Source organism: Raphanus sativus, chromosome 2, assembly GCF_000801105.2.
Source record: "Raphanus sativus cultivar WK10039 chromosome 2, ASM80110v3, whole genome shotgun sequence".
In the NCBI taxonomy this organism is placed as follows: Eukaryota; Viridiplantae; Streptophyta; class Magnoliopsida; order Brassicales; family Brassicaceae; genus Raphanus; species Raphanus sativus.
In genome coordinates this window covers 22,682,974-22,710,330 of record NC_079512.1, presented here as the reverse complement: position 1 = coordinate 22,710,330, position 27,357 = coordinate 22,682,974, and the positions used below count along the sequence as shown (strand labels likewise).

The 27,357-nt window shown below is 29.8% G+C and overlaps 4 protein-coding genes and 4 non-coding genes across 10 annotated transcripts; 7 read left to right on the top strand and 1 right to left on the bottom strand.

Annotated features, from left to right (window-relative positions):
• Positions 1–6,497: 6,497 nt before the first annotated feature.
• LOC108828791 (expansin-A14) lies at positions 6,498–8,372 on the top strand. 3 transcript variants are annotated; one of them, XM_018602528.2, is made up of 4 exons: positions 6,498–6,585; positions 6,710–6,862; positions 7,188–7,500; positions 7,596–8,372. In XM_018602528.2, exons 2-4 carry the CDS (start codon positions 6,724–6,726, stop codon positions 7,903–7,905), a joined length of 762 nt encoding a protein of 253 aa, XP_018458030.1. In that variant the 5' UTR covers positions 6,498–6,585; positions 6,710–6,723; the 3' UTR covers positions 7,906–8,372. The 3 variants fall into 3 exon arrangements, with proteins under 3 accessions (XP_018458030.1, XP_018458031.1, XP_056858622.1); XM_018602529.2 differs by having other exon boundaries at positions 6,504–6,585; positions 6,697–6,862; XM_057002642.1 differs by lacking the exon at positions 6,498–6,585 and having other exon boundaries at positions 6,594–6,862.
• A 1,374-nt stretch (positions 8,373–9,746) lies between these two features.
• LOC108837811 (alpha carbonic anhydrase 8-like) lies at positions 9,747–19,609 on the top strand. The gene is made up of 7 exons (XM_018610826.2): positions 9,747–9,941; positions 10,224–10,441; positions 11,061–11,173; positions 11,475–11,577; positions 11,667–11,834; positions 12,221–12,274; positions 19,346–19,609. The coding sequence occupies exons 1-7, from the start codon at positions 9,758–9,760 to the stop codon at positions 19,427–19,429; spliced, it is 924 nt and encodes a 307-aa protein (XP_018466328.2). The 5' UTR covers positions 9,747–9,757; the 3' UTR covers positions 19,430–19,609.
• LOC130507898 (uncharacterized) lies at positions 15,244–16,335 on the top strand. The gene is made up of 3 exons (XM_057002641.1): positions 15,244–15,416; positions 15,516–15,625; positions 15,810–16,335. Exons 1-3 carry the CDS (start codon positions 15,361–15,363, stop codon positions 16,262–16,264), a joined length of 621 nt encoding a protein of 206 aa, XP_056858621.1. The 5' UTR covers positions 15,244–15,360; the 3' UTR covers positions 16,265–16,335.
• An 880-nt stretch (positions 19,610–20,489) lies between the features above and the next one.
• Positions 20,490–20,566, top strand: LOC130508860 (small nucleolar RNA R12). Its single transcript, XR_008943044.1, has one exon. It is a non-coding gene; the product is annotated as a small nucleolar RNA R12 (small nucleolar RNA).
• Positions 20,567–20,640: 74 nt separating this feature from the next.
• On the top strand, positions 20,641–20,724 carry LOC130508927 (small nucleolar RNA SNORD24). Its single transcript, XR_008943111.1, has one exon. It is a non-coding gene; the product is annotated as a small nucleolar RNA SNORD24 (small nucleolar RNA).
• A 1,545-nt stretch (positions 20,725–22,269) lies between these two features.
• Positions 22,270–22,343, top strand: LOC130508861 (small nucleolar RNA R12). Its single transcript, XR_008943045.1, has one exon. It is a non-coding gene; the product is annotated as a small nucleolar RNA R12 (small nucleolar RNA).
• A 71-nt stretch (positions 22,344–22,414) lies between these two features.
• LOC130508928 (small nucleolar RNA SNORD24) lies at positions 22,415–22,498 on the top strand. Its single transcript, XR_008943112.1, has one exon. It is a non-coding gene; the product is annotated as a small nucleolar RNA SNORD24 (small nucleolar RNA).
• A 2,204-nt stretch (positions 22,499–24,702) lies between these two features.
• On the bottom strand, positions 24,703–26,660 carry LOC108841507 (FBD-associated F-box protein At5g56370-like). Its single transcript, XM_018614266.2, has 3 exons — positions 25,431–26,660; positions 25,207–25,338; positions 24,703–25,126 (listed from the first exon to the last, which is right to left on the bottom strand). The coding sequence occupies exons 1-3, from the start codon at positions 26,265–26,267 to the stop codon at positions 24,848–24,850; spliced, it is 1,248 nt and encodes a 415-aa protein (XP_018469768.1). The 5' UTR covers positions 26,268–26,660; the 3' UTR covers positions 24,703–24,847.
• Between the last annotated feature and the right edge of the window lie 697 nt (positions 26,661–27,357).

Below are 27,357 nucleotides of genomic sequence, written 5' to 3'. Positions count from 1 at the left end.
TTGATTCTTTTTTGTTCACATGTTTTAATTAGGAATTAGAGTTTCATGATTTAGAGTTTTGGATTATATGGTTGGAGATTTAAGTTAACATTTAAGATTAAAATTTAAATAATTTATATTTGTAACTTATTTAAAAATATGATATTTGGTGTTTAGTTTCTAATTTAGGGTGTGAGTTATACTTTAGGGTTTAGAGTATAGTATTTAGGGTTTGGGATAAGATTTACATGTTAGGCTTAATGTTTTGGATTAATTAGGTTTGGAAAATAGATTTGGAAATTTATCTTAGTGAATAACTTTAAGGTTTATTTTTGAGTTTCGTTAGTATGTTTGGAGATAGGTATAGTGAGGTTAGGTTTAAGGTTTGTAACTTTGGGAAAATATTTTTTACCAAAAAGAAAAAAAAACTTTGGGAAAATACACTAATATATAAATGTTTGATTTTCTTGATTATAACTGATTTTAAATTTCTTACAAATGATGCGTCTTGACATACTCTTTATTGTTCATATTTTATAGTTTATATATAAATATTCACATTTTATAGTTAATATATATAATCAAGGTGTTAGAGTATGCTTAGTGTTTAAAATACGGAAAATTCTATTATATTTACTTTTGAAAAAATTTGTTACTGCTGTTGGATTTTCTTTTTAGTGCATTATTTGTTGTTTCATCTTTAAAAGTTTATGGTTAAACGTAAACAATTTTAAGATAAAAGCCTAGACATTTCGTGTATCGGTTCGGTTTGGTATTGCGGGTATCAGGTAGTTTGGATAGGGAGCTAAATGATCGAATAGTAAAACTAAAAACCGTAAATTACTCAAAAAAAAAAATTGGTTCTCATTCGGTTATGATTCTAGTTCGATTATTTTGGGTAGTTCAGATAATCCATATTAAATATCAGATATTAAAATATCGAATAATTAAGATGATTTAGACAAAACTTAAGGATATTTGTAGTTACTTTGGATATTTCAAATAAAAATATTTGGTTACTTTTAGATAGTTAGGATACTTCGTGATAATTTAGTTTCTTTCAAACATTTTAAGATACATTTATAGATTTTAAAATTATAAGATATATATACTTGTGTTATATGTATATATAATATTTTTTAAAAAAAATATATGGATACTTGTTCGGGTTTTCGAGAGTTCTGACTCGGTTTCAGTATCAGATATTTTGGTTCGGTTCTTTGGTTAATGTTTTTTTTGTCCAAGCCAAGATAAAAGTATGATTAGGATTTTAAACTTTGAAAATTCCGTTTCTTTGAATAGCCACAGTTTTTGGTTGTGGCTAAATATTCTACAAATTATGTCGTGGATAATTGAAGATATTTTTGTCTACATATTATTCTGTAGCTAATCGTGGTTTACATTCTTCAAATAGCCACAAAAGGAATTTTGTAGCTAATTAGCTACAAAAAATTATGTAATAGCCACAAATTTGTGATTGTGGATATTTTGTGTCTATTTTAGGTGCTGACTGGTTTTCCAGCTACCACCCGCAAACGCAGCTTTTGCGGTTCATAGCGGTTGTTGGCGTTTTGAAACAATCACAGAAAACGCTACAAATCGCTTCAAACCGCTCTGAACCTCTTAAAATCAAAAGCTGGTTCCAGCTAGCTTTTGCGGTTGCGGGCGGTTGCGGGAGGGTAAATTTTTTTCTTTAAAAACAGAATAAATAAAAATAATACTAAAAATATCCAATAAAAATTTTCAATTGAAATAATAGAAATTGTAAAATGTATTCATATTATATTTCAATTTATATTATAAAAATTCAAAACTAAAATATTTTCTATAAATTTTTTAAATTGAATAATATGATTTTATAAATATAAATTTAATATTTATCATATTATTATGATTTTTAATATTTTTATAATTACATAAAATGTAAATATTGTTAAACTATTATTGAACAAATGTTGTGTTTGGTAGTTTACCAGTCATAAGAGTCCCGCAAACGCAACAATTTCTAACAGCTGTACCAGTCGTACAAATCTCTAGAAAACGTTTAAAACCGCAACCACCCGCACCCGCAAACTCCCGCAACCGCAACCGCAACCACTGCGGTTACACCAGTCAGGCCCTTATTCTTTCTACGAAATTTTTGTGGCTAAATTGTAGCTAATAACAGTTCTTCTTGTAGTGTATATTGACTATAACGGGTATAAATCATATTATAAACTCGAAGTTCAACTGTCACTTGAAAATTGAATTTTTTTTTTGGTTAGCAATGCAATTGATAAAAATGACTCATTCCATTTTGAAATCATCTTTTGTCAAGTTTCAATCTAGACCCGGATATTTCGATATCAGTTAGGTTCGGTTCGCGTATTTCGAATATCAAATCGTTTGAATAAGGATTAATAGGACCCAATTAGTATCTTAGCTATTTTCGATTTACTTCGGTTCAGATTCAACTCAGTTTGGATATTTAATTTAATATTCAGAAAATACTCGAGAATAGTCTGGTATCTTAGTGTTCAAGTATACTATTTGGGTTTGGGTTATCCAAAACCAACCAAAATACCGAAAATTTTATATTATTTTAAGTTTATCTGATAAAAATATCCGGATATTTTCAGATAGTTAGATATTTTTTGATGATTTATATTTTTGAATATTTTAGATATTTGTAATAGATTTAAATTATATACATTTGGTTATATTATATGTATATAAATATAACTAATATTTTCATATATTAGGGTAATTTTCGATTTTTAGTTTGTTTCGCTTACTTTGGATATAAAACAGTAAATCAAAAACCACAGATTCTCATGAAATACTTAACAAACTAATACAAAATATCTCAGCAAATTGCATCTTCTATATTGGTTGTTTTAACAAGATCTAAAATTCCACAAAAAAATTTTTTGTGTAATTTCATTTTATTATAACGTGGGAACTAATTTATTTGCTAGTGATGGTTTAATAATAGATGGTCAGTGCAAATCTTAAGTTAGACGATTTGTGTGTTGTGTCACATGAATGTCATTGTAGATCCTGAAATTGAGGTGGTCAATTTTTCATGTGTATTTTTGTTTATAATTAGTTTTTGTACTGAAAAATATAATTTCTTGTTGGACGGAACAGTCGCCGAAAGTCAGGCACTGATTCCATTTTATGATAACAAATACAAGTGCCATATAGTATACTATTATAAGTATTTCGAATGGTAAGAATAGGAGAATGTATTACTCTATTTGCATTCTGGAGCACCGCAGGATAAGTTTTCTGCAGACAATAAATTTTCTTGTGACGAAACCAAAAGTTTATTTAAAAAACATAAATATATAACGAAGGTTAATTCAATTAAATAGTTTTTCCTTTTAATTTTATATTACATAGTTTTAGACTATTATTTCAAGAGAATGATATTTACTGGATATTCATTTTTGTACATCATGAATAGTTGTAATTAAATTGATACATTGGATGAAAAAATTCGTGAACTAAAGATCAATTTGTAAAATACTGAAAAAATAGTCTTAGTAGGTTCTTTAAACTTTTTGCTTTATTTGTTGAACCTGTATTTCTTTGTAATTTACTACCTGTAAAGTAATATGCGAATGCTTTGCTCTTCATTTCTTTTCTGTTTACTTTGGAAAAGGTAGTTGAATGTGATGCAAAAAGCATATGTTCTGTTCCTGCGGTTTTCAGTTAATAACTTTAAACGAAAATAGAAACAACCAGTCGAAGTCTCGAACCTAGTTTTTGAAGCAAGACATTTTCTTATAGGGTTTAGTCAACTTTTGCAATATGCAAATTTAATCGAACATATTATATACGTTGTTAATTATATTAAACAATTTTGATATTGGTTAGATGCACATGTGATAAGGAAGATGCATTTCGCAATATGTGTCGGTCAAATATAATGTATGCATTCTAACATGATCGTTATCATTAATTTGAGCATCCTTCCTTAAGCTTTTAATTGATGGTCCAATAACAATTAGCAAAGAGTCAGTACACTATAGCTATGATTGTATTGTAGTTTTAGCGCAATTTATTACACTAGAAATTTTGTTACTCCTATTAACGTTCGAGTTTTGCCAATCAGGTAAAATTTTATTTTCTCTCACTTACGCTATTCAGTATTGAAAGTTGAAAGTTGAAACAAAGGTAAAGCCGTAAGGACATCCACGACCGTGTTACTTATCGCTCCATATCCTAGATAGGTTTTTATATTATTTTATTATTTTTAATTTTTCAATTTTTTTTAAAAAGGATAAATCACGGGTTTCCATACGGCGATGGAAACCGCGCGCAGTCATAAACCTGGCAGCCAAATAATCTTTACCAAAGGATTGCAAGAGCTTTTGTTGACACCAAATCCAAAAATGTAGGATCTACATCATTTTATAATAATTTTTTGTGTGCTAAGGATTCTTATTTTTTTACCATTGCATTGCAGATGCTCTAAATACACACTGACCACTACTTTAGGTTACCCGAAATAAATTTTTGTTTTTTCCTTTTACTCCATTGTTCTCCTTTTCACTTATTTTTATGTTTTCTTTTATTTTCACTTATTATATTTGTTTACCTGATATCAGTTTTTTGTTTAGAAAATAGAATTTTCTAAATCAGAGTAGGCCACTGATATTATTATCACAGCATGGTTAAGATTTAATCTGATAGAGTCCATGCTTGGGGCTGGCTTAAAATTTTAGAAGGCTAAACTTATTTAAATTAAGTTATAATTGAAAAGTTAGCATAAATTGGAGATTTCTATATAGTAGTTCTCTTTATAATCTGGAGATTAATGTGATTGTTTTATTACTCTCTGCCAAATGTTTATCCATACTAATAAGAATAGTATTTATGATATCTATTCTATTAAAATAGAGTTATTATTTTAACCCACTGTTAACCAGTCATTGTAGAACCATTTATTATTACATAATATGAAATATTTAATTAATAACATTAATCAATCAAATATATAACATTTCTAGAAAATCTTAATAATCAATAAATATTTTAATAATAAATTAATTTTAACTATAAATTTTGAATTTTGGTTTTAGTTATAATTTTTTTTTGTTGAGAAAATACCTAATAAATTGAATATTTTATTAAATAATGCATTAATTAATTTCGTAATTAGTAATATAATATTATTATCAATTAATTTAATTAAAATTTATTATAAACCAAAAATATATACTATTTCTTATAAATTCTATAAGTATGGTCTATTGTATTGAAATAGAAGTATTATATGAATTAAATATGAAAAGTATATTAAATTAGTAAATTAACCTATTTTATTTTAAAATTCTTTTATTTAATAATTATCATTCACTATTAAAAATGGTTTTATACAAAAAATTAAATTATGAACATATTTTAATTTTCTATTTCTAGCTATGTATCTTCAAAAACATATTCTAAAAGAGATTCTCTATTTAGTTATTTCAGACTATGAATTTACTGTAGCGAACTTGAAAAAGTAATAAGAATTAATAAAAAAAGTAAAATGTAAAAAATAAATCACTATAAACTAATAATGTAACAAGAAACTAAACAGTAAAATTAAAGAGTTACTCAATATGCAAAATGTAAATTATATACTTAAAAAGTATATGATAATATATATTTATAAAATAAAACTAATAGCATGGATGTGCTAGTTAAACTCTATTATATAATTACTGATTGATAACAGAAAGCAGCAAACTATATATACAGAAAAGTGAGTATATATTTGACAAAAAAAAAGAGTATATATAAAAATATCAGTTAATTAAATAGTGATATCGCTTGAGCACCAATAATTCTTTCCGTTTTTTGCCTTTTATGAATAGTAACAACCTTACCGTCAAAAATCATACTACATTTTATCTCTACAGGAACATATCACTAAGACATTGTTTAACATAAGTTCTAGTCTCAGAGCAATTTTCTTCTGAGAGATATGTCAACTTTTTTTTCTTAATTGGATAAGTCGATCTTTATTAGCAATGTCACAAAAATAGACATAATTTCAATGCGCAATATGTCTATTGAGCATCACTAAACTATGGATGCATTTAGTAATTGGTATAAGATTTTATGTCCAATAATATGTCATAAACTATTTATACTTATTTTATTAAATATACTTTATCAAATAGAGAGGAGCAGAGAATTATCTGGGAACGGTGTACAATAAAACCTAAGTAGAAAGTAATATTTAAAATACTCACTGGAACTTAATCCCTTTATATTTTAGTTCTGCTTGTGCTGCCTAAGTGCTTTATTTTAGTCAAATTGGGTCACACTCATAAATACTCCCCCATTGTTAAAAGGGGAATTTTCAAAAATAAAGTGGATAAAAAACAAAGTGGTTTAAAACTTTAAATAGTTAGCTGACAAAAATCAATGGCAAGTGTTATACAAGAACAAAATCAAAAGTAACAAATATTAATATAGTTACTTCTAGGGTCGAAGAAATTTCTATATATAACCACCTAACCATTCCATCTCCTCAGAACCATACCTACCACATTAAAAACAATTTCCTCTCCTGTAACCTCACTACAGTTTTTTTGTGGTTCCTTCTTTTTTTTTCTCCAAGCTATTGTAAGCTCTAATCTTCCACATCTTCTTCTCCTCAATTTTCTTACGTGCGCACGCACACTCACTCGCACACATATATTTTTGTTTCTATTTAACTTATCAATTATCATTAAGTTTTCTTGTGCAGAAAAAGGCGAAGATATGGAGATTTTTGTGAAAATGATGTTATTGATGAGTCTGATGATGATGGTGATGTGCAAGAGTGTGGATGGTTATAGTAGCGGTTGGGTCAATGCTCGAGCCACTTTCTATGGAGGTGCTGATGCTTCTGGCACCATGGGTAACGTTACTTACTCTGTTCTCCAACTTACTTCAAAGTTGGAACAACACTTTTTCTAACTTTAGACCCTCTAAAGTATTTTTTTTAATTGACTTAGTATAATATTTTGAATAGTTAATTTTTTTTTTTTGAAAAAGTTAAAATGTTTTTTGTTTCATAATAATTTGAACGTGTGGAAACTAAATAGACTACTACTACCTACTCTTATATGACAAAAAGCTTTGTAATACCAATTATTTTTTTAATTTACATAAATTAGGAATTCTTAAACGTTTCAACTCTTAAGAATCATTTTGTATTAATGATATTTTTTTCGGGGAATCAGGCGGTGCTTGTGGGTACGGTAACTTATACAGTCAAGGATACAACACTAACACAGCGGCACTAAGCACGGCTCTATTCAACGGCGGCCAAAGCTGCGGCGCTTGTTTCCAGATAAAATGTGTAAATGATCCAAAATGGTGTCTCCGGGGAACAATCACCGTCACCGGAACGAACTTTTGTCCACCTAACTTTGCTCAAGCCAACGACGCCGGAGGTTGGTGTAATCCTCCCCAACATCACTTTGACTTGGCTCAGCCCATCTTCCTTCGTATCGCTAAATATAAAGCCGGTGTCGTCCCGGTCCAATACCGGAGGTACGCTCTCGGTTTAGCTCGGTTCAGTGAAACCAAAACATTAGTGTGTTTTATTATTCATCTTCTTATGCTCTATTTCTACTGGATGGAAACAGAGTGGCTTGCAGGAGAAAAGGAGGGATGAGATTCACGATCAACGGCCATTCATACTTCAACCTCGTACTCATAACCAACGTCGCGGGTGCTGGAGATGTAGTTTCCGTCTCCATTAAAGGGACAAGGACAGGTTGGCAAAGCATGTCGAGAAACTGGGGACAGAACTGGCAAAGCAACGCAGATCTTGACGATCAAGCTCTTTCCTTCAAAGTAACGACTAGTGATGGCCGTACAGTGGTTTCTAACAACGCTACTCCTAGTAACTGGAGCTTCGGGCAGACTTATACAGGAAAACAGTTCCGAGCTTAGACGTGATGACGTGGACTGAACACTTTATGAAGAAAAAAAAAAACGTTTTTACTTTTTACTGATTTTGAAATTTCTTAGAGTTTGCATAGTTTTTCTAAAAAGATGTTTTGGAATTTATCTAATTAACCCAAAAGAGAAACTAAAATGAATAATTAAATGGGGCAAAACAAGTTTTTTTTTCCACCGGCAGCTTTTGTAATTTGCCGGTGAGGCTGAGGTGAACAGAAAGGGAGAAAGAGCTTTGTGTTTTCACCCGCCGCCTGAGCATTTGAGGTTTCTTTTTTTTCTATATGTTTTTTTTTGTATTTTCTTTGGCTTTAAGATGTTCGATGGTATTGAACCTTGGTTCCTTTCCTTTCATCAATGAAGTTGTTAAAAAAAAAGATGTTCGATGGTATGTTTCTGTAAAAGGCATTGTCTATTGAACTAAAAATAATTTTATAGTTTTGTATGCTTACTTTTTCTTGTTCTTCTTTAATCATTGAGAGATCAACTTCATTATCACAGATTACGACGCTAGACTATATTATAGTCATATCCTTTATTTATTTGGTTTGCTGTTTTTAAGTCACGATATATAAATGTAATAATTTGTTTTGATGATCTAATATGAAATTTTACGCCTAGAAAATGCTATGTTTCAAAAGAGAGGTTGTTCATCAAATTTACGTTTTAGAATCTTTTTTTCCATGGCCATGGGTAAATAATTGTGTAGCAATACACTCAGTTAGAGGGCCTTGATTATCTCGACACACTTTCTCCGGTTGCAAAGCTAGGCACATTTTGTCTTCTTATAGCTGTTGCAGCGGCTAAGGGATGGTCTATTCAACATCTGGATATTAGTAACTCATTTTTCAATAGTAATTTGGATGAAGAGATTTCCTCAGGAATATGAAGAACTCACTGGAAAAATGTATCCTTCTAACTCAGTTTGTCGACTGCATAAGTCCCTCTATGGCCTCAAATAGGCATCTTGATAGTGGAATCACAAGTTATCCAGTGTGATCTTAGGTGATGGCTTTGTACAGACACACTCGGATCATTCTCTTTTCATCAAACATACTGATAAGGCCTTCCTCGCAGTGTTAACTTGAGCAATATACTTTCTTTTCTCATCGTAAGAAACTCTCTCCATTAATTCAAAGTTCGAGTTCTTATACGCAAGTTTTTTTTCAAAAAACAATAAACATTTTAACTGATTTCTGGCAATTATGAAACTTTTGTGTTTGTTGAAAATCAGTACTTCTCGGTCCAATAATTTTTAAAATTGCTTAATTTGTTGAGAATTGGTCAGAAATTCTCAACATTTTATTCTTTACAAATTTATCAAATGTCTACAAAGTTTCAACAAAGAAAAATGAGAAATTTTAAAAATCTTGTTCTAAAATTTTATAAGTAAGTTTCTACTAATTTAGTCAATTTAATACGATATATTAAAATTAGTTATTATTTATAACATTTCATAAGAAATTGATCAAAATTTTCACTAAATTCTAAGTAATATATATATATATATATATATAATATAATATTTAACAAATTCTTCAAAAATGTTTTTTTTTATGAAATCTGATCAATTTAATCTAACTAATCAAAAGTTATTTTTTTTGTTGAGTACGGTTGTGCCGATTCCTTCCTTTCTTCTCATCTCTTGAATTCCCCTCTCTCTTTTTCGCCATCAATCTCCAATATTCTTTTCCTTTTCTCAGTTATCATCCTTCTTAGTTCTTTCATTGTCCTTGACAACCACCACGAAATAAATTGTATTTAAGTACATGTATAATTATGTTAATATTGATTTTTCACACGCTACTTGAATTAATGAAATCACATCATATGCATTGAGTTTGTTATGTATACAACTCTATTTTCTTCATCTAGAACACTTTTAATATTTAAGATATTTAACTTATTTTCATCTCTTTTATCAAGACATAGGCAAAAGAAAATGAAGATATCATCAACTGGTTGCATCTTTCTCCTTATCATCATCTCCATTGCCGTTGTTTTGAGTGCACCACCAGGGGGAGAAGTTGGTAAGCTATATAAATTGTTGTTTTTATAAGTTTATCTCTAAATGCTGATATATCTACATTAGTTTCACGTTGAAAAGTTTAGTTAAAGATAAGATTAGAAAAAACCTAAGTTTATAACGTATTGTCATTCCATTTAACTGCCAATTGGCTTTGAATAAAATTCAATTAAACTTTACGTGTGTGCACCTTAGAAGACTTGTTGAATCAAAGTTAGGCTACAAGAAACATGTGTTTACTGTATTTGTGTATAACAAAAAAATACAATTGAATGGGTTCGAATAGAGGACGAAACCGAGTTTAGCTACGAGGCAAAAGGACCCAAGGGGCCAGCGAAATGGGGGACACTAAAGAAAGAGTGGAAGTTGTGTGGAATTGGAAAACTGCAATCTCCGATTAATCTTACGGACGAAAATGTCAAAGTTACTAGTAAACTTGGATCTCTCCGAAGCCGGTATTTACCTTCCAATGCCACTATTAAGAACAGAGGACATGATATCATGGTAAATCAACTATTAAACTTTTCGATATATATATATATATATATATATATATTGAAGCATTCCTATTTTTTTAAACAATAAAATTAGAGTAGTTCGTGGATCTTTATTGTTAAGACTATCTTGATCTACAACCCCACTTCAAATTTTACTGTGAAATAGAGTAGGAAATAGAATAATGTATAAACAAAAAATCATTAATCTATAAATAGAGTAATCATTTTTTGGTTGTACATTACTTCATTTCCTAATCTATTTTAAAGTAAAATTTGGAGTGGGGTTAGAAATACTCTTAACAACTCCGAAATATAGTTAACTTTATATTTTGGAGTTAGAGAAGAATTATTCTAGAATAGAGTCCAGAGCGAAAATTAAAATAGAGTTTTCTTTCCAGATAAAATAAAATAGAGTTGCATGGGAAAGCTGAGTTTCTATTGTTATTTTAAGCATATTTGCAGTGACTACTGAACAGTCTAAAATGGAAGGTTGATAGTTTGTGGGATTTCAATCCATGGCTCTAAACCCACCGAGGAATTCTTCATCGTTTAAACCACCACTTCGTGGTCATTGCACTTTTGGTCACAATGATGTACTTTTTTGTTATTTTTTGTTAATATGGCAGTTGGAATTTAAAGGAGGGAATAAAGGTATTGGTATCACTATTCGTGGTATAAAATACAAACTTCAGCAGCTTCATTGGCATTCTCCTTCCGAACACTCAATCAATGGCAAAAGGTATCTATTCGAACATTTGTATTCTACCATATCTAATAACGTAAAGATTGCTATCTCACTGTTAAACAGAACACAAATTAAACAGTCTAAGAAATGGCTACCCTAGCCTCCTCCAACCCTCACGAACATTTGTATTCTACTGTCAAATAAATACATTTAAACAAAAATGTTTGTTATATTGGTCAAGACCAATGATTTTGAGTGTAAGAGACCCAACAAAAAAACTTTTTAGTTATGCTTGTATGTATTAATTAATACATATGTATTTGACTAGAATGCAAAATGTGACATAACTAAATAGGTATGCTCTTGAGGAACACATGGTTCATCAGAGCAAAAGTGGACGTTTCGCTGTTGTCGCGTTTTTATACAATATTGGGGAACCTGATCCTTTTCTTCTTTCGGTATTTCCATTCTTATCTCAACCTAATTCCTAACTATTTTTTTTCATCAATCATCGCAAAGTTCAGCATTTTATTTTCGTTTTGATTAGTTGGAAGAACATTTGAACAAGATAACTGATACACACGAGTCCGAGGATTATGTCGGGATGATTGATCCCAAAAAACTCACTTTCGAATCAAAACAACACTATAGATATCTTGGATCACTTACAACTCCTCCATGTTCTGAACCTGTTATTTGGTCTGTTTCCAGAAAGGTAATTTACTAATTATTTGCTTTAAGAACTAATTATTTATTTTGATAAAAAAAAGAACTAATTATTTCTAAGAGCTATAGCTTTCCGGATTTGATATAGTAATTTTCTAATATTACCTTCTGCTGTTTTAGTTTCTGGATTTTGATAACCAACTTATTTTCGCTATTCATATAATGGTTCATGGTCATGGATGAGGACAGTGAATATAATTAAAGCAACTGTAGATGCTTTGCGTGTCTAGCTATAATTTAGTATCTATCTTCACTTCATCTTTTATCATGTTATTTTGATTAGTAATGTCTTAACATCACAGTGTCGGTCGGTAACCTTGTTACTTCGATGGAAACCCTTTCACCAAAATGTCCAATCCTTTTATACACTTTCAGATTAGGACCGTAACAAGTCAGCAAGTGGAGCTTCTCCACGTGGCTGTACATGATGTAAGTTTTTCTCTTTTGTTTAGTTTTCTCATCAGTCATCAGATTCCCACTTATTATACATACCACAGCATAGCTTCTTTAACATAATTTTGACTATCATATTATAAATTTATGATATACGTATATGCATATCTGAAATGTATATTCCTCAACATAAAAACTGTGTGAACATTCGATTACTTATTGTATATATATAATAAGGGAATGTCAAAATGTTTTAGATATAATTAATAGATTTATTCTTGGATTCACCATATATGGTGAACCTTTAGATTCACAAACCAATAGTATGTTATTATTTTATATTTAATATATTTTTAAAAAATAAACAAATATTATGAAATTATATTATGTTTTTTAAATAAAAATAAACTAGAAAGTAGTAGTTACAAAAAATATTATATTTTAACACCCTCAGCAAAATAAATCATAAACTCTAAATTCTAAACCCCAAACCCTTTGGATAAATCCTAAATTTTAAATTAAAAACACTAAACCTTAATACTAACTCTTAAATTCTTAGATAAAATAAATATAAAACAATAGTAGTTGCAAAAAAGAGAGATTTTTTTAAAAAAATATTTTTAACGCCGACAGTAAAACACTAAATCTTTGATACTAAATATTAAACTCTAAACCCTTAGATAAACCATAAATCCAAGGCTTTAAGATTAGAATTAAGGGTTTAATGTTTTTAAAATTTAGTTTTTAGTATTTTTGATTTATGGGTTAATATTTATCCAAGGGTTCATGGTTTACCCAAAGGTTTATGGTTTAGGATTTAGGGTTTAGTGCTTTGCTAACGGCGTTAAAAATATTAGATTTTTTTTTTGCAAATACTACTATTTTTATTTAATTTTACCATTTTATTTTAAAAACATAATATAACTTGATAATTTTTTAAGTTACTAAATATAAAATAACAACATACTATTGATTGTGAATCTACATGTTCATCCTATGAAGTGAACCCAAAGATAACTCTAATTAATATGCAAAGTAAAACCAAGAATAACTCTAATTAATATGGAAGTTAATATGGAAGGTAAAACCAAAATAGATCATTCAACTGATAATTCCATTATATATTAATTGAGAAGTCACTTAAGTATTTTTTTCCTGTGTCGATCATAGATGAACTCTTAAAAAAATTGTTATAATTTGATTGGTCGACGATTTTTAATTTTTATTTATTTTAATTAAATCTAAAAAGAAAAGGTAAGTCTATAACCAATTAATATCACTTGCCAAATAATATACATAATGTTACAAATAATGATTTATGGTAGCTAATTTTTGAAATTATAGAAAGAGTATTAATGTTGATCAATTTTTTTTATTTATAAAATACATAAATAGTAAAAGACAAACAATTATATAAATCGATATAATGATTTATATTCTTATTTGAAATATTATATTTGTACATAAATTATTATAATAAATATTAATATCTTTTAATTTCTTATATGCTTTACAAATCATTTATAAAAATTATAAATACATTTATAAAATTGTTTATCTTGACTTATCATATATGTAAAATTATTATAAGAGGTTGTGAGTCATTTGTCTAAGCTTATAAATTAGTTTATAAAAATATTTTTGAAACCTCATCCCACTATCCACTACATATTAGTTGAGAAGTCACTTAATTGATTTTTGCTTATGTGTTGATCATAGGCGAACTTTTAAAAATTGATATAATTTGATTGTTCGCCGATTTTTAATTTTTATTTATTTTAATTAGCTCTAAAAAAGGTAAGTCTATAACCAATTAATATCAATTGTCAAATAATCTACATAATATTACTAATAATAATTTATTGTAACTAAGTTTTGAAATTAGAGAAATAATATGAATGTTGATCAATTATAATATTTATAAAATACATAAAATAACAAACGACAAACAATCCCACTATATATTAATTACGAAGTCATTTAAGTGATTTTTGCTTACGTGTCGATCATAGGTGAACTCTTAAAAAATTGTTATAATTTGATTGGTCGACGATTTTTAATTTTTATTTATTTTATTTAGATCTAAAAAGAAAATGTAACTCTATAACCAATTAATATCACTTTTCAAATAATTAAATAATATTACAAATACTGATTTATGATAACTAAATTTTGAAATTATAGAAAGAGTATTAATGTTGATCAATTTTTATATTTATAAAATACATAAAATACTTAAAGACAAACAATTTATATAAATCAATATAATGCTTTTATATTCTTGTTTAAAACATTATATTTGTATATAAATTATTATAGTAAATATTAATGTCTTTTAGTTTCATATATGCTTTACAAATCATTTATAAAAACTATAAATACATTTATTAAATTTTTTATTTTGTCTGATCATATATTTAAAATTATTATAAGAGGTTTTGAATCATTTATATAAGCTTATAAATTAGTTTATAAAATATATTTTTAAATCTCATTCCACTATCCTACTATCCCACTATACATTAATTGAGAAGTCACTTAATCGATTTTTTCTTACGTGTTGATCATAGACGAACTCTTAAAAATTGATATAATTTGATTGCTGGACGATTTTTAATTTTATTTATTTTAATTAGCTCTAAAAAAGACAAGTCTATGGTAACTAAGTTTTGAAATTATAGAAAGAATATTAATGTTGATCAATTATCATATTTATAAAATACATAAAATAACAAACGACCAAAAATCTATATAAATCGATATAATGTTTTAAATCTATTATTATAAAGAAAAGGAGACTCTCTTCTTAGAGTGCCACCTCATCAAATAATGCTGGGATAAGGCGACGCGTGTCCTCTTTTTTAAAACGCAGCGTGTTTGTAATTTTGAAACTTCGACTTATTCTTTCCTGTATTGGGCCATTTTCCTGTCAAGCCCATGTTGTGTTTGATCGACTTATAGTATTAGACATTCATGAAGAAACGGTGCGTTTTTCATTAGGATTATTGAGAGTCTTTCTCGCGTACTCGAGAATATTGGCGATTCGATTTCGTCTGGCAGCCGATCTCCGTTTCCCTTCTATCAATCATCTTAACTCTACCCTCATTAATCAATCACACACGATGTTGATTAAATGTGATATTTTGATGTGCAAGTCGGTAGAGTCGACTATAAGAAGGTTGTTTATCTCTTTCAGAATTCTCTTCTCATTCATTGTAAACTCATCCGGAAAATCAAAGATATGGCTAACGTTTTGGTCCTTCTCTCTTATCTACAGAGCGGCCGCTCCTCCGCCACCGTTGAAGTCGCTTACTCCGCTTCTGGGAGGCAGAAACTTCCGCCGTGGTGGAGAGCTCATGGGCGTCGACATGCTCTTGGTTGATTCAGGTTATGTTTTAGATCGACTTTTTGTTTTAGATTCACCGATTGTATTCACACAAATATATGCGCCATATAGAATCTTAATCGTAATTGTCATTTTGTGTTTTTAAAAATCTGTTATCTATTTCACACCGGTTGATTTACTTTTTGCTGATTGTTTTGTAATTGCAAACAAAACAAATCCATCTAGGTGGTTTTGTTTCTTTACGGAGAAAACTCAGCAAGAAGCATTTCATCAGAAGAAGCATAAACATGGTGGCAGAGCTGAAAAATGGGTCCAAAATCTCGGCTACAATGCCCAATAAATACAACAGTTTGTTCGGATCAGTGTCTTCTGTGTGCTCAGGTCGGGGAGACAACACAACAATTTGTTTTCCGATTGCACTTACAGTACTCAGAATTCCAAGCTGCAATGTATTTATCTGGAAAGAGAAGGATGCTAGACTTGATAACAATACTTCTGGACCGGCCAGTGCTCTAATTGAAGACATCTCTCGACAGCTTAGAGCAAAATTTGACATTCTCTCTCGACGTGTTCTGTTCCTGTTTCCTTTTTTTCCACTTGAATTTATTTATTCTAGAACTTCGGTTTGTTCATGTTTGAAGCTAGGAAGCTATTTTTGTGTGCAGATACATAGGGACTAAGAATTTGTATTTAATCATGTATAGATGTTGGTGGAAATGAAATGAAGTACTTAAAAAAAGCTTCATCAAAAGAGTGAAGAATAAGCAAGATTACGCATGTAATAGTTAGTTTGGGTTTACAAAATAAAGAAAAGAAAGTGGGAGAAAAAAGTCTCGGGTTTTGCCGTGAAATGCTATGGGGTTAACCAAACAAATAAGGGAACTCCAAAAAGAGAAAGCTTGAAAGCAATTGAAGAAAAGGATCTATTGTCCTGTATATTAACTACTAATGGTTTACTTAATCGGAGATTACCATCTCCAATTAGATGAGCATTGTGTGGTGACAAAACATTCTGATAACAAAGTAATCTATAAAAGAAGTACAAAAAAAAGTGCACTAGAACACACATTAAGGACTTACACATTCGAGAAAGACGAAGAAGCTATATTTTTTTTTGAAACTTTGAAGAAGACATATTGTAAGTAGAAATTCTAAAGTGTCTATGATTCAGAGATCTAAGAGCGTCTTCATAACGTCTGCTTAAATTACTCATGCATTCTGTGTCCATGGAGGACCAGAAGAAGAACGTTTGGTTATGGAATAAAATAATTTTTATTTTTCTAAATAATAAAGCTTAATATTGGATTTTCATAATGTCTAACCAACTCAATATACTTTTTACCGTAGTAACTAAATATTTATTCTTCACATTGTTTAAATAAATAATTATGAAAACAATAAATTCAATGACATACAAAATTGAAAAATAATATATATTCGGCTTTTTAACATAATGCTTGCATTTTTTAAAATAATATTATACTCACTATCATAATTAAACTACAAAATTTTTTAAATAATTATCTTTGCATAATTATTAAAAATTGAGATATACTTATGATATTTAAGAAAAACAAAAGAAAAGGGTAAAAGTCGATATCACTAAAGTACACTTATATTATAAACACATTAAAATTTAAGATGTTCATATATTGTATATTCATTTACTTATACCTTTTGATATTCCAGTACCTATGTTTAATATTAACAACGGATCTTTTACTTGGTTATCAAAAATCATTTGGTCATATATACTCAAACCTTGGTCATACTATCATTTCTTCCAGTGCAAGTTTACATCGTAGCAACACATGTCCACACCTTTTTCTCAAAAAAGAAAACACATGTCCACACCAACGAACATAATAAGCCCATGTATGCACCACAATCGACAATCGTAACCAATAAACATCAAGCCTACTAACCAAACATCTAATCTCTAAACATAGTGTACAACAACTCCTTACTCAAATTCGAGATAAACACCGAATAAACAATTATTAAGAATTTGTAACACATAATAATTCAATAAATGAATGTATCTTGATCCAAAATTACAGCGCACGATACAATTTTAACTAATACATATATCATGTTATGTTTTTTATTCCATAATAACTAATAGTAAAATTTAAAATAAAATATTCTCTCCATTTCATAATACTTGATGTTTTACCTTAGTACACAAAGATTAAGAAAATTAAATTTCTTTAATAAATAATATTTTAAAGATATAATTTAAAATCATTAACCAATAATAAAAAAGACTGTGAAATCTAATTGGTTGAACAGTTTCCAATAAAGTTAAAATAACTTTAAAATCTCAAAACTTCATCTAATTTGAAACAAAATTATCCTTCTAAAACATCATCTATTATGAAACGGAGGGAGTAATATATTAATCGGTAACAAATGAAAGCAATACGGGAGGTAATAGAATAATTAGACAGACACTAATTATACCCTAAAACTGAATACTAAAATTATATAGAATATACAAGTACATTCAATATATACAAAATATAAATTAATCAATGTTTTGAGTATTATACCTAACCACAACAATAAAAACTCGAATCTACTTACTATATATATAAAAAATTGAGCATACATTCAAGAAAATGTAAAATGATTCCAACAATTAAAAGTGTATCATTCTAATACAATCTTATAATCTCTTACAATAACAAAAAAAAAAGAATTTTAGTTAGACATATGCAAAACTGATATAAAATGTGTTCTCATTACAAAAAAAAACATAACAAATAAGAAATATAATAACTAAAATATTATAATGTCATAAAATATATTTGACAAAAAAAATCAAATGACGAAATATACAAACGTTAAAATCAAGTGACGAAATATGCAAACGTCAAACGTTCATTAAAATGGATATATCCTTAATCACTTAAAATTTTCCAATATACAATAAACACTATTATTATACACATTTCTTGAAAATACATACTTAAAACACAAACCACCAATTATACAAGAAAATAAAAATCGAGATCACAAGTACACTATATCACGCCCGTAGGGCGGGCCTATCCTAGTATGAATATAAAATCATTTTGTATCAATATACAAACGATCTAAATATATTGCATGAAATAATTTATGGTAATTAACTATGTGATTTATATTAAAATTGTATAATGCTCGTAAAATCATTTTTAGTAATCAAGTATTTATAACCTATATAGTATATTTCAGAAGTAATTTATAGAATTGATATAGTAGTTTTATATTCCTATGCAAATGGATATGAATATGTAGAGAATCTGTAACACTTATATTGTTTTAATTTTTAATCTTATTAAACACATAAAACTTTAGTTACAAATTATTTTGAAAAAAAATCAAAACTATATTCCTTCAAAACTTAAGTAATTTTATTAGAAACTGAATTATGAATATTATATAACCAATATTACAAAATTTTATGAGTCTGTAATGTTGCTGACAAAAAAAATTTACAAAATTTTAAATACAAAATATCCACATATATTTTAAAATAGTCATATTCATTTTTTTCAAAAACATTTTTTCTTAGAATGATATTTAACAGAAAACATATATTTAATTTTTTATGATAAGAATATATTTTAATTTGACAAATTATAATAGATATATTTTTACAATATATTCAAACCCGCAAAATCGCGGGCATCCACCTAGTTCCATTTATTTATCCAAAAAAACTGATAATTTCATTTCCATTATTTTAAATAATGTTTTAAAATGATATTTAACAGGCTTCTGATACAAATGCTAGGCCGCTTCAGCCAATCAATAAGCGCGTGGTGCATTTATACATACCACCAACGGAGAACAAATAAGTCTGTATTAATTTGATGTCAACAGAAAACGAGTCTGTCAAATTTAAGCAAAAAAAAAAACAGAAAACGAGTCTGTATTAACCTATACGCCATTCGCTATGTTGCACCAAAAAACTATATTATTTTCTCATATAATGTAAAACGGGTCTGACATTACATGTAGTTTATCGATTTGCGCTAGTGTCGTCATTTGATCACTATCCAATTCAAACTCACAATGCATATTTAAAAAAATAAAATCATTGGACACGTTTTCATAAGAATTTGACATCTAACTCTAATATGTTTGTTAATATTGATACCTATATAATCTGTAGTCAACCCTGACGTCTTCCTCCTCTACACTGTAATACTGATCAACGCTACAATTACGACTAGAAGTAGCCTCCAAAAAGATATCGAATCATTCACTGTAATACTGATCAACGATACAATTACGACTAGAAGTAGCCTCAACGATACAATTTGTTACGGTCTTTATTGCAACGTCGTCGGATCCTATATCGATAGAGATGTCAATTGGGCCCACGTCGATGTCCACGGTGATACAAAGCTACACAACTCATCTTTTCCCTGATTAATGGGCTCATAACAGAATAAGCCCATACCTAACAATTAAGTCGCTTTGTCGCGATTAAAGGTCTAGGGTTTATCGCTTCGCCACTGTATATAAATACTCGTAGTCTTTTGCTCTGTTACATAATACAATCAAATTGTTTCTTCTCCGGCGCATCTATTTTGAATTTATTCGTCTTGTTTAATCAAAATTTTCGAAAGAAAAGCCTGATTTGCAATTACTTGATTCATGTGAATGGGTCAAGGAATCTATCGTTAGGCTAAATAGATGTTGGATAGCTTCTCTATCCTGTAAGCTTACGTGTACCTCCGTAAGCTTGCTCTGCCTCTTATTCACCGAAGCTTCTTTGTTTCTGTTGCAAAGGATCTTTGGTGACTACGCAGATACATCTATCTATCAATCTCCCTGTTGAATTTTTATTTATTCGTAGATTATTAGTTCGGTTATTAATATTGCGAAAATAACGTTAATTGTTTGATGATGGTGAGGGTGATGAAAAAAATCATTCGGATTCCCAATGAATAAAAAATGTGATTATTTACCAGCTACTTTTGACTCATCTATCATCAATCAATTCTTTTTTTTTTCTTGATTTGTGTTTAATTTAAAAGTTTTATAACTTGTTTTTGGATTTGGCCAGTGATGTAATCAAAATATTTGCTACTCTTGATGAAGAAATTCATTTGATGATTCTTTAACCACCAAGATCTCTGAGGCCTTTCTTATCCTTTTTCGATATTATTTTATTTTGAAAGTTATCAGAAAGCCTTATTCCTATAATGATTTTGTAGTTGACATATTCATGCTTACAAATCTATGTCAAGGCATTCAATTATTCGGTTTATATGTTTTTTTCGGTTTTCTATGTTCGTTCTGTTTATATTTTTTAATGTTATTGCTGAATGGTATTTTTGGAACAATTTAATGTCCGTATTTTGTATGCATTGCCTAGCAAAATTCGAGTGGCAGGATGTGTAATAAGAATCAAACAGGACAGAACATAACTCTCAGAGAGAGAACTGATTTGAATTTTACTTTACTTGTCTATCAAAATAAGCATCGATTAAAAATTATAGAGTTTCCAGCATACTTGCTTCGGGAGGATGAGTACCATACCACAGACAATATAACTTTCTTTCAAGAATGGTGCGGACAATAGAACTTTCTGTTTGGAAGTTTAAGTACAGCTCGTCAGTTGAAGTACGGCACAATCTCATAAATGTCGTTAAATTTGTAATACTTATCTACATGATTACATATCAACGGTTATGAAACCAACCAAAAGGCAGAGAAGGTAAACTTTGTGAATAATCGCCGAGAATCAGATTGTTGGATGGAGAAGAGCTCGATTTGATGGCAGAAGCAAGGGGAGGAAAGGATAGTTGCAATTTGCAAGAGAGGGAGACACAAGAAGATGATGGTACTCTCATCTTCTTGAGTTTTAAATCGGTGAATAATGGAGAACAGATTTGGCTACGGGGAAGAACAATCGAGTGTACTGGCTGAGAGAAAAAGATCGTCTGCAGTCTTAGCTTTACATCCGTCCACAAGTATAACCTCTGTTTACAGTATTTATGTTTTGGCATTATCTTGCTAATAATGAGATGGTCGCATGTTTAAAACCTGTATCCACTATTACTTTTTGTTGCAGTCGTTTATCTAAACGTCGTCCGATCGGTCTTCATATCTGCACTTTATAATTTTAGTGGCACTAAGCACTACTAACCATCTACTGATTTACTTTATCATAATGGGCTTTTTATAATGGGCTTTATCACAGTATCCAATTACTAAGGCTTATCGTTAACGCTTTCAGAAGTAAGGTTTTCGAGATCTCATTATGTCTTCATCACCGTGTTTATTTATACTCAACTTGTCTACTCTGTTCTGTAATATCAAATAGAAATTGTTTATTACACGGCGCATGTTTTTACCGGTCTTTTGATCTATTATTGTAAATTGCTTTTCTTCTTGTTTTCTTCACCTTCTTATCGTAATTCGGTTGGATACAATTACTTTATCCACGTGAATGGATCAAGAAATCTTTCATTAATCTACAAAGATTATTGATTTGTTTTGTATTCTGCATGCAGCATGCTTATTACGTACCTTCGTAAGCTTTTCTGCATCTCAACCTCCGAAGATTCTTTGTTTTCTTTTATACATAATCTTCATTCAATACCACTCTCCCAATCGTTTTTTGTAATTCGTCTTTTCTAATTTTTCGATTATTAATATCTCTTAAAACTTGTTAATTGTTTGGATGATGGTGAGGGAAAAATCATTCGGGTTCCAAATGCTAAAAATGTGATTGTTTACCATCTACTTTTGATTCATTCATCATCAAACAATCATTTTCTTTTTTTTGATTAATTAACTTTTCAGAATTTGTTTTTCTTTTGGGTTTTGGCCAGTGATGTTATAAATATATTTGCTACTTCTTGATGAAGAAATTCATTTGATTACTCTGTACCACCAAAATCTCTGAGGCCTGGTTATATTTTTTCCCGATATTACATCTTTTACAGACCTCACATTACAAAGTTCAGTTTACCACATGTAAACTAGAATTTTTAAAAAAGAAAAACTAGAACAAAATGAAATTAAAGTCAATAAATTATAAAATCAAAATTGTAACGAAACAAAAAAAAAAAAAAAAAAAACGAAACAAACAAAAATTGTTTCGACAGCCCCAGTCCGTCCAGACATTTATCTAAGTAATTTTGGACAGGCTGGTGTTTTTGAAGTGATTTTGGTTTCGTGTTTGTTTATGGAAAACAAAACGCTTGCGCAAATATATTAAATATATATTAAGCAAAAACTATTAAATATACGGTGAAACATCGCTATTATTAATGCCACGAACGTCGGACCTACGTGATTGTACGACAATCACTTTTGCCGTCCAAAGAACTGTTTAAGCAACATTGACGCGGAACACATGATGTCATCGCTGAAACATTCTAACGATGCGTGTGGACCATTTTTTAGTGTCTATAGATCCTCAATACAGAACACATATTTTAAATACCAATACTAGATAGGGCGGTATATTTTATTATTTTACATTTTTGGTTTGAAATTTAGTTTTCATAAATTACGTAAGAGTGATATACATAACACATATTTTATCTTTATATAAAAAATAGTTTGACTAAACCTATATCATTAGGTTATGTTTTTAGTTTAATAGAATAGATTATTTTGAAACATTTGGAACTTAACTTTTGGATACATGTTTCATTTTTTTTATCAAGATAACCATCAACTAAAAATTAATCAAGTAAAACTTGAAAATCATCTGGTTTAGTTCAAGATGAATCTTATTTTTATTTTAATGATTTTCAAGTTTTACTTGATTCAAATCAAGGTTTTGAAAATCATCTGGTTTCATTTTTTTTTGATGAATCTTATTTTTATTTTAATTTAATCCTTGATAGTTAAATTTTTAACCGAGCAAACGGTTTAGGATTTTCGACATTTATTTTGCTTAGGAGAACTTAGATAAGTAAGGTTCAAATAAAAACAATGTACTCTGTTTCTTTTTCCTACTTTTCTGATTTCTTTTAGTTTTTTAATCATTAAATGTTGGGTGAAAAACTCCTCACTAATTAATGATGCTCTAAAAAACATTCTACACAAACTCAGTACACACATCATGAGTGGGCATATCTAGATCACATATTAACTTTTGTAACGAATGAACTTTCGTAGAAAGCATTTTACATCCACCTAAGACCCAATGTTTGGAGGAGCTGAAAACTAACGAGGAAGTTAACATCCACGTTTGATACACTAGGTAATTTAAGTACCACGAAGAGGTATTTGAGGCAATCGGCCAGGCTCATCAAGTTAAGACCAACATAATTGAAATTTAGCCACGAAAACCTCGTTCCACTACAAATATCATCCCAAAAAACGGTACATTTCTCGCTGCAATTCCTACCAAACTTGAAATGCAAACTCCACAAGAATTGTGCTTAATAGCAAAGATCTGTCAGCAAGCCGCACAAAGCGTCCATGATCAGCATTCTTATCACAATCGATGCACTAAAGTTTAGACACTAACTAACTTCGAAAGATTCCGCCATCCTTTTGACATAACACTCGTGGTGAAGATTGTAAGGAAATGTAAAAGTTTCCGCAGGAAGAATAAATCACCAGGCTACAACCTTATAGCCAAGATATCCTTTCATTGGCCACGACTTTTGATTCTTCAGCTATTCAGTTTAATCCCCATCTCGTTAATAGGCAAGCAGATTGCGTGGTACAACAAAAAGTATGGTTCTGTGATTGATTGTGTTCCATGTTGGTTACGGTCCATTGTAGAGCCAATAAACCGTAGATTTGGTGTATTTTTTTTCAAATAAATGTTCAATTTATTCGATTCAGAATCATTTTTACAATGAATGCATCACAAATTCAAGAGTTAGTCAACTAGGAACTAGTAAATCAAAACTGAGATAACATGTGCATTGGTCATCACATTTTTTAGAAGCAAATCATACTGTCATTGCTTTCTCGTATCCATCCCGTAACATTGTTTGGCTTGTCGAGAAAAACTTCCATCAGAGCAGGGTTCAAACCTGCGCGGGCGAAGCCCAACAGATTTCAAATTCGTCTCTTTAGCCACTTGGACATATTGACTGTTGTATTATTGGTGTAACCAAATCATTGTCAAATGTCAAGTCAAAAAGAATAAAAAAAAACTTCAGTAAAAACTCAAGGAATGTCGACTAATCATTCTAACTATGAAATATAGAGAAGACAAATGAGATAAACAGAGCAAATAGTTTAAGAGATGCAACAAAACTGCTTCAGAATGAGATGGTTTCAGACTTTCAGACAAACACAAGCTGACATGTCGTTGAACCTCTAGACAAAAGTGCCAATTCCGTGAGCATTCGATGTTTCTCCTCCAGACTGGTGGGTTTTGGTGAGATAGTCGCTGTCTTTAGACGCCTTGCATGTTTCAAGATAAACGTTGCGAGTTCTTTCTCCACCTCCCATCCTCTGTAAGTTGTCCACTCGAAAGTTTCAAGACTGGACATCAATGATTCAGGAACAGAACTTGGCTCATCCCAATGATCTATTCGTGCTCCAAAAATACCACCAGATCTCTGAATATACAATAAACCAACCACTATATACTATGAGATGAAAAAAAAACCAGAGAGTTATAAGGGTTAAGTTTCTTTACATCGTTGAGTCTGAGAGCTCGCAGTTTCGGAGAATGTTTGAGAAAATACATAAGTAAATCCCACTCCGTATCACACGTGCAAAACTCCAAGTCCACAAGCTGGTGGAAGATTTCACCAGTAGGAAATGGAGACTACAAAAAATATAATAAACCAACTATAAAAGAAAAGCTGCGTATATTGTTACACTTTTTATATTTCTACTTTCGAATAAAAGTAAGTTTACCTCTTCGCCTAAACATAACGAGAGACGTTTAAGTGATGTGAAAGATCTGAGTATATTGTCGGTATTCCAATAGATAGCTTCAAGATTTGCAGCCACGAGCTCAGGCATTTTCTCTACCATACATTCGTTACTCCAATCATTGATCTCTAGGAACTTCATAGAAGGAGCATTCATCACAAACTCAGAAATGCCGTCATGAGTACCGAATCTTCCATCGAAGACTAGCTTTTGTAACGAAGGCACCATAATAGAATATACTGTCACATTGTCATTCTTTACCCGGTGCACGACCAACTCTTGAAGAATTTTGCAGCTTGATAAAAGATTTTTAGGAGTTTCATCGTCTAGGTAAATCAGACAACTAAGGTGCAATGTCTTGAGGAGCTGAAAACACACTGGGAACGTAACATCCACAAGCGATACATTGTTGAGTTTAAGTACCACGAGTGTTCCACAAGTAAACAAACTCTGAGGCAATTTGCTAGGCTCATTAGTAGTATTACGAGCCCAATAATTGAAACTGAGTTCACGCAAACCTCGTTCCACTGCAGTTATAATCCAAAATCCGATATCTACGTCGCTGCATTTCCTACGGATATTGAACTGCAAACTCTCTAAGACGGGAGCTGTGCTTAACAGCAATGATCTGTCCACAAACCTCACAAATCTCCCATCGTCAGCGTTCCCGTCGCAATGGGTGTAGTCGAGTTTATGAACCAACTTCCAAAGATATCGCCATCGTTTAGACAAAACACTCGTGGTCAAGACGTCTTTTGTAGGAAGCAGTGAAAGGATCTGCAAAAGGAAATCATCGGGCAAAAAACTGATCGTGTCCATTAGAAGAACCCTAATTTTCTCAATTTCACCGTGAAGCCCTAAGTAACAAAGCAATCAAACTATAAACCATATCCACAAAAGAATGACTGAAACTACACGACAACAAAATGAATTGGTAGTCACTTTTTGAACAAGTAGTAAGAAACCCTATTTAGTTAAGGATGCAATCTTTTTTTTTTTCACTATTTTTTTGGCATATTAGATATTCAGATTTCACTTTAACCTCATCAACTTCTTTTTAATCAAATTGGACCTCTCAATTAGGGCTAAAAAGAGAGAGAAAAAAGCTTCCAATGGACTTAAGTTTTGAATCAAAATCACTTCCACATAATTAAAAAGTCACTTTGATAACTTTCACACAAATTAAGAAAGTTGTTTGTTATTAATTACACATCTTTGACCAATAGTATTTGAGATAACTAAAATTATTTATAAAATCAATGTAGTTTGCAATTAATTTTCAGCTGAAAAAAGTATAATTTGTATTGAAGATGTAAAGTGACATTTTTATGTAACAAGAAAAAATGTTATAATGACTCTTATTATAAAGTAGAGGGAGTATAATATAGCTCACATAATTCTTGTATAATATACGATAGTGTCCCTTAAAATACATACTAGGGGTTAACCCGGGCTACGCTCGGGATAATTTTGATTTTTCAAATATTTTGTATACAATTATTTCGTTGAATGTTGTATTCTAAACTATATATTTTTGTGAATTGATGAATATTTTATATTTATAGTATGCATAATAAAGAATTTGAATATTTTTTGAGTTCGAAATTATTTTATTTTACATTGATGTAAATATTTTTGTGATAGTTGAATTTTTTTGTTTATATTCTTTGTGATAATTTAACCTTTGAAAGTTTTGTATATATTTGAACTCTTATTTCTATTCTTTTATGGGATCTAATAAATATTTTTTCAACGGAACTTTATATTATATAATCAGAACATTTGATATTACATATGTTTTTTCTTTTGACTAAAAATATTTTTTTTTCCTATCATTTTGTTTTTGTTTCTGAAAATTGGCTTTCAAATTAACCAAATCAAATGTCAATTAAAAACCAAAAACATAAAC